This window comes from Polypterus senegalus, chromosome 9 (assembly GCF_016835505.1).
Source record: "Polypterus senegalus isolate Bchr_013 chromosome 9, ASM1683550v1, whole genome shotgun sequence".
NCBI classification, from domain to species: Eukaryota; Metazoa; Chordata; class Cladistia; order Polypteriformes; family Polypteridae; genus Polypterus; species Polypterus senegalus.
This window is the reverse complement of record NC_053162.1, coordinates 111,630,373-111,641,651: the sequence shown is the minus strand read 5'-3', so window position 1 is coordinate 111,641,651 and position 11,279 is coordinate 111,630,373. Positions and strand designations below refer to the sequence as shown.

General features: G+C 38.9%; 1 protein-coding gene across 2 annotated transcripts in view; it reads left to right on the top strand.

The window, feature by feature from the left end:
* ankrd27 (ankyrin repeat domain 27 (VPS9 domain)) overlaps window positions 1–11,279 on the top strand; it is a 668,625-nt gene that overhangs the window by 438,595 nt on the left and 218,751 nt on the right. For both annotated transcript variants that reach the window (XM_039763577.1, XM_039763578.1), the window contains exon 16: window positions 8,058–8,173. In XM_039763577.1, coding sequence (XP_039619511.1) covers window positions 8,058–8,173 — 116 coding nt within the window. The remainder of the gene's footprint in view (window positions 1–8,057; window positions 8,174–11,279) is intronic.

The following is an 11,279-nucleotide window of genomic DNA, read 5'->3' as shown; positions in this document are numbered from 1 at the left end:
ACCTGAAAGAAAGAGACAATATATGTGAAAACATCATTGTACTAATGCAATATTATTTGAAAACGAACAGCGTCAGATCGGGTGTGAATTTATGCAGGAACTGGAAATTCTCTGATGTGGGACCTTCCCCCAGGGAAGAGAGTACAGGTGCTCATTCAGTGTAACAGGAACCATAGCACAGAGAGGTGTGTACACTGAAACAAGTACATGTGTCGTAAATATAGGAAGGACGGTCCTTGGGTGTGTGGGAACTGTTAATATTTGAATGTGATGATTTTATATAGCTCAGAATGGAAATCAGCACTTCTTAGCATTACACCATGCAAGCTGTCGTATCAATCGCCTATTGTAACTTGCTTTCTTTTTTCTTCAGTTATACAGGTAGTCTTGAATAAAAGTGCACTTATTTAGTTAACTTAGTTACACCAAAATATGTTCCTGTGATTGAGCATGCTCAAACGGGCATGCTCAGAAAATACACGTGTAATGCCACGAAAAGAGCACCGCAGACACTTAATTTCGCAAACATTTTTTATGAGAATGTAGTCACAAGTACACTGCAGAGCTATAGCGCGTCTTTATGTGAAAACAGCCGTGTCAGATGGGGTTGTATGGATTGACTCTGAACGCGACTGAGAGAATGAAAAGTGAATTTAAAAAAAACCTTTATAAGGATCATAAATTACACCGGCTGTTACAGACTGAAATCAAATGTATGCTTTTATTCTAAAGAGCAGTTTACTTCTCAAAACGGAATAGTGCAGGTTCGAACTCGCGACCTTTTGGTTCCCAGTCGGCAGCTGAATCTATTGCGCCACGGAGGCAATCATAATAAACGGGTGTCAATGTCACATGTTAAGGTGGCTTTTTGTTTCTGCAGTTATATTTTTAAATAAAAGTGCAACTGATGTGTTATATTTGTACCTTTTGTGAAAATGTTTCTTTGATATTTGGACTTCAGGTTTCATACATTATATAGTTTATGCCTACATTTTGTCATCTACTACTAGAATATAAAAAACGTTTCTGTTTTAACAATGTCTTTACACAGATTACTGTAGAAACGGAACAGACATGAAATGCGTGTGTTCCAAATAACAATCTATTATTTCCACTCTAAAACTTCACTTCACTCCCAGATACTCAATCAAGGCATGAGCTGAGAGAAGTTCGTGCACGTTCTAAATTGGTGGGGGGATGGAATAGCCGGCTGCTTCTACCTTCTCTTTATCAGCACATTTAGAGGACAAAGGACACTGGCGGAGAGGTGTGAAGGGATTTAAGAAGCTATTTAAGGTGGGATGGATTTACGAGTTTTTTCATAGGCTCTGGTAATTCTAGTGTTAAGGATTGAAATGATGATAGAGGTCTTAAAGCATGCAGGAACAGTGCACAAATCCAGAGCTTGGTTGAAAATGTCAGCAAATACTGTAGACAACTAGTCTGCACAGTACCTGAGATTAGAAGGGGAGTAAGATCCAGGCCAGCAGTTTTTTTTTTTTTTAATATTTTGCTCTTTGAATAAGCCGTAGATGTCTTTTGCAGTGATGACAGGAGGGATAAGCTGAAGGGAAGAGGAGTGTTGAGTACTAACGGTGAGACCATCAGGTAGATTTATATTGCATTGTCTTTCAAAGTGACCATAACACTGATTTAGCTAATTAGCCAGCCTACTAGACTTCAGGGATTCTAGTGTTAAAGTTTGTTTATTGCAGTTAGTGACCTGTTTAAGGCCCTTCCAGAGTGAAGTGCTCTCATTTGCAGGCAGTTTTTCCAGTAGCGTACCTATGTATTTTATTTTTTTCACCATTGATCCTTTTCTCCAACATATCCTCGGCTTTCCTGAATCATTTGAACTCTGGTGTGAATCAAGGCTTTATCATTGCTAAACTGCAAAATTGTTTTTGTTGGAATGTAAACATCTTCAGAAAAACGTATATGTAAAGTTACAGTATCAGTGTATTTGTGTATGTTGGTGGTGGTAGTTTTGAAGGCGTTTCAGTCTGTACGGGCAAAGCAGTCCTGACGCTCCTCTATTGCCTTGCTGGTCCACTTTTTAACTGTTATTATGATGGGATTTACAGTTTTCAGCTTTTGATTGTATGCAGGAATAATTGACTCATAGAATGATCAGAATTATCAAGGTGCTTAGCAATGATCTAGAATGATTTTATCTTAGGTGGTACTTTTTTCCCTCCACAATGAATAGGCTATAATAGGCTATCTGTCACATATTTCCACCATAACTACTATAGTTAATTCTTCCCTTACTACAGGCACTGTCTCCCTCTCACTAAAAATGGCCTAAATTACTCCAATTCTAAAAATACCTGGCTTAGAACCTGATATCCTTAACAATTATCAGCCTATTTCAAATGTTCTATTCATATCTAATGTTCTCAAAAAGATCGTTGCCTCCCAACTTCAGTCCCATCTTTCAAAAAATAACCTTTTTTGAACAGTTTCAATCTGTTTTTTGTTCTAAACACAGCACAGAAACTGCTCTAGTCAAAATCACAAATGATCTTCTCCAGGCAGCTGACATGGGAGTTTTACCAGTTCTTGTATATCTTGGCCTCAGTTCCAAATTTGACACAATATCTCTTCAGATACTTTTGAAACAACTTGCTAGTTTTGGAGTCTGTGGCCTTGTCCTCCAGTGGTTTTCTCACCTACCTCAAGGAGGCAATTTTTTCAAGGAAAGGACTTTAAATCTGAGAATGCAGTCATTACTCAGGGAGTTCCGTAGGGTTTTGTTTTGGGGTCGCTGCTTTTTCTCATTTACATCTTCCCAATAATTAATATCTTTTGACACATTGGTATTACATTTCATTGTTATGCTGATGACACATAACTTTATCTATCCAATAAAATACACTTATGTTTTCCCTCCAAATACTCTTATGGCATGTCTCCCAGACATAAAGTTATGGATGACTCACAATTTTCTCCAGTTAAATAGCAATAAAACTGAGGTGCTCTTCATTGGTTCTAAATCTACACTCGCTAAGGTTAACCATTCGTCCATTTTAATTAACATCTTCAACACAAACATCTCTTCTTAGGTTAAAAACCTGGGCGTCATTGTAGACAGTACTCTCTCTTTTTATTCCCATATAAGTAATGTTTCTCGGAATGCCTTCTTCCATCTCCAAAACATTTCTAGACTTTGTCCTGTTCCTATGCAACACAGTACTGAAGTATTGGTTAATGCCCTAGTCATTTCACTTATAGATTACTATAATGCTATTCTATCTGGCATCTCCGAAAAACTTATCTATCTCTTACAACTTATTCAAAATTCTGTTGCTTGGATAATAACCTGTTCCAAATCCACTGAATATGTTACACCTATTCTCTCCCAGCTTCACTGGCTACCTATTCACTACCGAATACAATACAAAATACTGCTCTTAACATTTCAAGCTCTACACAGCCTTACTTTTCTCTATCTTACCGAACTCCTACAGACTTAAACTTCCTCTAGCTCCCTCAGATCCTCATCTGTAGCTCTACTTTCTGTACCACTCATCAAACTCTGTCATATGGGAGTTCCTCAACTCTGGAGTTCTCTTCCATCTCATATCCGTCAACTAGAATCAATATCACATTTGAAAACTGCCTTCAAAATTTATCTCTTCAAACTGGCATACCAATTATGAATTTAACACTGTTACTGCCTGTTATCTTTGATGTTTGCTACTACCTCTGTACGTTACTGCTATTTTATTTTATCATCTTCTTTGTTTTTATATCTTATTACTGTTGTTTAATTTCATTGTATGGTGACCTTGAGTGTTACGAAAGGCGCCTATTAAATAAAATGTATTATTATTACTATTATTATTATTATTATTTATTTTATTTGCTGTTGATATTTCAGAAGAACCCAGTTAAAACTGACATGGTTAAAATCATCCTAGTTGTCTTTTTCGATCTCATTGATTATATCAGTAAGTCACCACTGCACTTCATGAGCATTAGCTCGAGGGCAAATGTTAACACTGGCCAGAATCACTGAGAAGAACTCACATGGTAAATGAAATGGCTTACAGTTTACAACAAGCAAGTCTAGGTTGGGAGAGCCTGATTTAAAAAGAACTGTTGCATTGTTACACCAACCTTGATTAATGTAGAAACACACTCCTCCACCCTTTCTTTTGTTGCAAAGTTTGATAACACGGACTGCTCGGTATGGCATGAAGTCAGAAAAGTCCAATGCAGAGTCAGGAATAGTTATTGAGCCACGTTTCAGTCAAGCACAGAGCAGATAATTAACAAAAGTCAATTTTAGTATGTATTAACAGCTGCAGTTTGTCCACTTTGTTTTTCAGCGAGCGCACATTAGGTAGACATATTCCAGTGGTTGCTATAGTCCTCATTTCTTGAATTGAGTTAGATCTTTTGCCTTTGATCCTCCACCATCAGACTACCTGTTTAGCTACATAAGCACCTGTTAAAGTTGTAAGATCCAAAGATATAGCTGTAATATCTAGAATCACTTCAGGTGGCATACTGAGAGCAATATTCAGAATATCTTCCATCCATCCATCCATCCATTTTCCAACCCGCTGAATCTATATATTATACTGTATAGGTTATATGACTTTGCATGGTGACAATGAATTTATTCTGGGACAAGGTTACCAGGAGCCACTTCTGGTGCCAGGCCCTGGTAGTGGTGAGTGCCTAGCAATCTGGAAACCTATATATTCTTGCTGAGCTAATCCTAAAATGGTGATGTGGAGCATTCCTGTGTGTTTACCATGTGTATGACAAAGGGTGTCTAGACTAAATGTTAGTTTAGTGGTGGGCATAGGCAGAAAAGTCTGAGACCATAGATTAGACCATACATTACATCTCTGGTAGAGAAGACACCCAAGTTGGTGCTGGAGCTGGAAACATACCATTTAGATATAGAACCTCCACAAATATCACTTGTTCTGGAACCAAATTTCTTGATCAAGAGTGGTCTTTCTCTGGATTTCCCTTGTTTAAAAGACCTCAGGTAGTGTGGGATACTGTGCAACTGTAGTTTTCTCCGGATGATGAAAGGGTTACTTCAATACAACTTAGAAAAGGTTCACGAGGTACATGAATGATGCCGTCCGTTTCAAGGGTGACTTTAGTGCTTGCCTTGGGAATGACATAGATATAGAGCCTGGTGAGTCATGATTGAGAGAAACAGCCTGCCTGATCTGAACCATGAGTTGTTTTTTTTGTGCTAGTCATGGCTTTCTTCAGAAACTCTTAAGTCATCCATCCATCCATTATCCAACCTGTGTCACACACGTGCACATGGGAGGCAGCTAAAGGGCTTGAGTGAAGGCAGTTCTGAGGCATGCCGGGATGTGGCAGAGTGCACTGACTCTTTTTCTCCCTTTCCTGTAGACCATTCCCAGGAGATTCCACCTGGCTCTCTTGACGTCACTTCCGGGACCGAGCCAATGGAAATAGACCTTACCAGCTCCGGCCCCTCTGATGTCACGTCCGGGCTTGATCCAATGATTGATGAACACGTGCCCGATCCTTATGACCTCACTTCCTGTCTTCCCCTTTAAAAGCCTGCCCTTTTTCCCTTTTCCCTCAGTCTTGTTCTGGACTCAGTTGTATGCACTTCAGTGCTGATTATGTGATAAAAACAACTTTTGCAGCCGGGATACCATATTATACGGGTGGCTGCCCCAAACCTTTATCTGTTCATGTCTCATTTTTGTGACACCTGCTCCTAACTACAGGGTCACGGGGGACTGCTGGAGCCAATACCAGGAAACAAACCCCAGGCAGGGCGCCAGCCCACCGTAGGGTGCGCATATACACACACACACCAAGCACACAGTAGGGACAATTTAAGATCGCCAATGCACCTAACCTGCATGTCTTTGGACTGTGGGAGGAAACCGGAGCACCCGGATGAAACTCAAGCAGACACAGGGAGAAAATGCAGACTTCACGCAGGGAGGACCCGGAACCGAACCTGGGTTTCCTAACTGCGAGGCAGCAGCTCTACCCACTGCGCCCACGTAAATCAAGCATACATTTAATTTCCAGTCCTACCTTTTCCTTCTTCACCTCTGGGAGACACTACAACTCTGTCAGGGTGATTTTGTCATGGGTGATTAGCAGTGGTTGGCACAGCTTAGAATACACCACCCCTGTGATGAAGGCAATAGCGTCTCACAGTTTGCACCAGCTAAGAGTCTCCATGATGTTCAGCAACGTCTGAGAAGAGTGCCTCTCCAGGAACCTACAAAGAGTTGCTACCCACATGGGTTTGCTATGGCTTGAGGAGATTGACATAGTAAATACACTAGCCCTGGTTAGGTTGGGATATCAGATAGTCCACCAATTCTTTCCACAGTATGAAAGGCCCTTGCCAATTGGCAAAGACCTGGGAATGGGAGGTGGATATCAGTGACAAAATCCCATCTTCAGTGTGAAACTAGTGGGGCCATGGTTGAATTTCTTGGCCTGTGCATGTTGCATCATCTCCATGTATTTTACAACCAGGGGCAGCAGCTTAACAAAGTAGTCTTGCAAGCCCCCAACATATTCCAGAATGTTGCTTTAGAAAGGAGTGGTCTTCTGTTCCTCATCCCAGCCCCCTTTTTTAAGCTCAAGTCAGCCGCAGGGTTGTCTCTTGTAGAGTAACTTGAATAAGTAGAAACTCGCAGATGCCAGTGGTACATTGCGGAAGGTGAACAAAACATGGAGGACCAGGGGCCTTATATATAAACGGTGCATATGCACAAAAAATGTTGCGTATGCTCTTTTCCACGCTCATTTTGAGATGTATAAAAATTAAACTGAATATCAAGGCTATGGAATCTTATTATCTTATTATGTGGTTCTTTAGGCTTTGTGAATCACTTGACAGTTTCTAAACCATATTGTTGTTAGGGCAAGCCTTTGCTAGTTGGCTAACTTGGGTTGTTTTTTTGACAACTGCTCTCTTAAACTGTTTTAAATGAAATTCTCTTAAGTTCAGTGATAAAGGATATTGTTTGTGAACCCTCTGGAATTTTGTGGTTTCTTGTGTGAATGGCTTTTATACAAGTTTATACAAGTTTATACAATTCAAAGTACTATAAAGAAAACGTTAGGGCAAAAAAATAGGTCACACAAAATTGTACATTCTCTTATCCCTGTTAAACATTTTTCAGTTTGGGGAAGATTGTAAAAGGTATTGAAACTTCACATAAACAAGATAATTGGAAGGATAAGTGGTACTCAATTAATGAGATTTAGATGTAGGTTTTAAAACTACAGTTCTGGATGAAATTCAACATAGTTCAATCCAAAGGGATTTTGAAGAACCTCAAATATCTATTGAAATTCTTAAAACTGGAAAAAGATAGCAAAAACATTTTTTAACATTAACATCAGTTCATAGTCAGTAGAACAATACATAAATTGAAGCAATTTAGTAACCTTGCTATTCTTTTTTTATTTTTATATGTTTATTTTTGGACCTTATTATAAACAAAACAGAAATTCTGTAGAAACTTTTTTAAGTCTACCACACGGAAATTGGAAGATGTCCACAGCTTTGGTACCTGGGTAACTATTTGAAAAAAAGAAAAAATCAAATTAGCATACTGTATACACCTTTACTTGTGTTGTGCATCTGTGAAATATGCAGTTTACCACAATTAATTTACATATGAATGGTACTAGGTGGCTGTCTTTCCTTGGCCTCACATCTGTCTTTTTTAAAGAGTTTTTCCTTGTTTTTCTTGTAGAAGGATATAATGAAAGTTCTGGACATTCTCTTTGGGTGGAGTAATGATTTTAAACTGTTAAGTGTATTATCAGAATAGACTAATAGGTAAAATTACAAAGGGAAACACAAACATTAATAAAAAAATTACCCATAATATCAATAAAAGATTTTTACAACTTTCAGTCACACATTATGATTAGATAGAGTCTGAGGCTCCTCATTAGATGCTTGATATTTGTGAAACTAAATAATCACAAACTGTACTGTGACTGTACATGAAATTTCCCATGTGAAATGAAAAACTTTTCTGAAGTTCTTTTTTTTATTTTTAAAGGTCAGTCTTCATTAGTTGACTTGTTGGTTTCAAAAGGGGCTGACATAAATGCCACCGACTATCACGCTTTGACTCCTCTGCATTTGTCCTGCCAGAAAGGTTATCAAAGTGTAACAGTAAGTAAAAGGTTCAGTCTCTCTTTGTATTTAATAGCCAGTTTCCAATCTTTTAAAATAAATTATTACTGTAGCATTTCTTTTACTTTTGTGTTAATTGAATAGCAAATCATTTTTTTGTTAGTAGAAAGGAAGAATATTTAATTTGGACAGTGTCCCTAAATAGTTTTATTTTTATAAAATTATATATGTAGCAACTTTAAAATAATATTTGTATAGGTTTGTATTTATTGGTTTGTGTTCATCTTTTGCAGATATGCAAAAATAAAATCCTGACATTATCAGACATGTATGGAAGAGAGACTATACCTGTTTGTAAAGTCTAATTCTAGTCTCTTTAAACTGATATGTACAGTGCCCTCCGTAATGTCTGGGACAAAGACAGAATTTTTCTTGATTTACCCACAGTTTAAAATTACAAATCAAACAATTCAGATGTGGTTGCATCGTTATAGACTTTAAGTGCATGTTGCTGACTTTAAGTGTATTGTGGAGACATCTTCAGGAAAATCAAGCAGAGTCTTCAGAAAGGCAGTCAGAATTTAAGACTTTATAGCATAGCATAGCATAGAAAACAATTGCAGAGATCATGAAGCCTGTCTAAGTTCATGAAATGAGCCCAGTGGTTCAGGTGCGGTTCGTTTGTATGTCAGTTCTTATCACAAGAACATTTCGTACATAATTCTTGTCATTCACTTTAAATGTTATCTTTCATAATAATGAACTTGTGCTGTACCTGTTTTCATAACAATTACTTAACCTTGTAAACTTTATTCCCCTAATAATAATCAATTTTTCATAACAGTCATCAAGACTTGGTCATATTTGCTGACTTCCCCGAAGATGACAATCATCTGATCATATTTTACATTCCTCACATTCCCAATCTTGAGCTAATTAAAATTGGAGGCCTTTAAATTGATCAGCCCATATCATTTAGTTGGAACCAGGATGACCCACATATGAAAACACTGAACTGTTTATTGCACCAGCATCCAGTAAAACTGCCTAAAATCATAGGCAGCTGTGCTGGTAAGCGCAGAATGCAGCTTTACTTATAAGAGCTAAGCTACTGTTTTGGCTCTGGTGAGTCAAAAGGCCCAGCAGAGTCGCCATGTCCAAAACAAAACCTGTTTCAGTTCCCTCAAAAACAAAGCGTCCTTGATTCTTAAAAAATAAGTCAAGCAAACAGGCCATACTAAAAACAAAAACAATAGCCTGTAATTAATAGTGCCTCACTAAGCCGCATAAAAAGATGTTTGTGGGCTTGTCCCCAATTGGATTTAAATCAGGTGACTGTTTTGGCCATTCACAAATTTTCTACTTTTTAGCTTTGAAAATCTCCTCTGTTGCTTTGATAGTATGTTTGCAACCATTATCTTGTTATGAAGCACTGTCCAATGAGTTTGGAGGCATTTACTAGAACTTGAGCAGGTAAGATGTTTGTATCCACCTCAGAATTCATTCTGAAACTGTCATCAGCAGTTACATCATCAATGAAGATAAGTGTACCAGCGCCTGTGGCAGCCATATATGCCCAAGTTAGGTTTAATATAAGAGGTGGTATGCCTTGGATCTTGGGCATTTCTTTTCATCTCCACAGTTTGCTTTTGTCATCACTCTGATACAGGTTAATCTTTGTCTGTCCACAAGACCTTTTTGCAGAATTTTGCAGGCTCTTTTAAAGTACTTATTTGCAAACTGTAATCTGGCCATCATGGTTTTGTGGCTAAATGTTGGCTTGCATTTTGTAGGGTGAGCTCTGTATTTCTGTTTATAAAGTCTTCAGTGGATAGTAGCCGTTGACACATCTGCCTCCTGAATATTATTATTATTATTTCTCATTTGTCAGATAGACGTTTGGAGCTTTTCCTTTACCATAATGAGCATTCTTCTCTCATCAGCAGTGGAGGTCTTCCTTGATTTACCCGTCCCTTTGAGATTACTGAGCTCACCAGTGCGATATTTCTTTCTTCGTGATGTTCCAGTTTATTTAGGTAATCCTAAGAATTTACCAATGCCTCCAAATGGTTTCACTTTAATTGGCACAGCTTCTTCTTCTTCTTCTTCTAGCTGCTCCCATTAGGGGTTGCCACAGTGGATCATCTTTTTCCATATCTTCCTGTCTGGTGCATCTTGCTCTGTCACACCCATCACCTGCATGGCCACTCTCACCACATCCATAAATCTTCTCTTAGACCTTCCTCTTTTCCTCTTGCCTGGCAGCGCTATATTTAACATCCTTTTCCAAATATTCCCAGCACTTCTCCTCTGCACATGTTCAAACCAACGCAATCTTGCCTCTCTGAGTTTGTCTCCCATCAGTCCAATCTGAGCAGACCCTCTAATGTACTCATTTCTAATCCTATCCATCCTTGTCATACCCAATGCAAATCTTAGCATCTTTATCTCTGCCACCTCCAGCTCTGTCTCCTGCTTTCTGGTCAGTGCCACTGTCTCCAACCCATATAACAAAGCTGGTCTCACTACCATCCTGTAGATCTTCCCTTTCACTCTTGCTGATACCCATCTGTCACAAATTACTCCTGACACTCTTCTCAACCCATTCCACCCTGCCTGATTCCAAGTATTTAAACTTATCCACCTTCACCAGCTGTACTCCCTGCATCCTCACCATTCCACTGACCTCCCTCTCATTCACACACATGTATTCTGTCTTGTTCCTACTGACCTTCATTCCTCTCCTCTGTAGAGCATATCTCCACATCTCCAGGGTCTCCTCAACCTTCTCCCTACTCTTGCTACAGATCACAATGTCATCAGCAAACATCATCGTCCAATGGGACTCCTGTCTAATCTCATCTGTCAACCTGTCCATCACCATTGCAAATAAGAAACGATAGAGCCTATCCCTGATGTAATCCCACCTCCACTTGGAATGCATCCGTCACTCCTACCGCAGACCTCACCACTGTCGCACTTCCCTCGTACAAATCCTGTACAACTGTTACGTACTTATCTGCCACACCTGACTTTTTCATACAATACCAGAACTCCTCTTGAGGCACCCTGTTATATGCTTTCTCCAGGCCCACAAAAATGCAATGCAACTCCTTCTGGCCTTTTCTGTACTTCTCTATCAGCA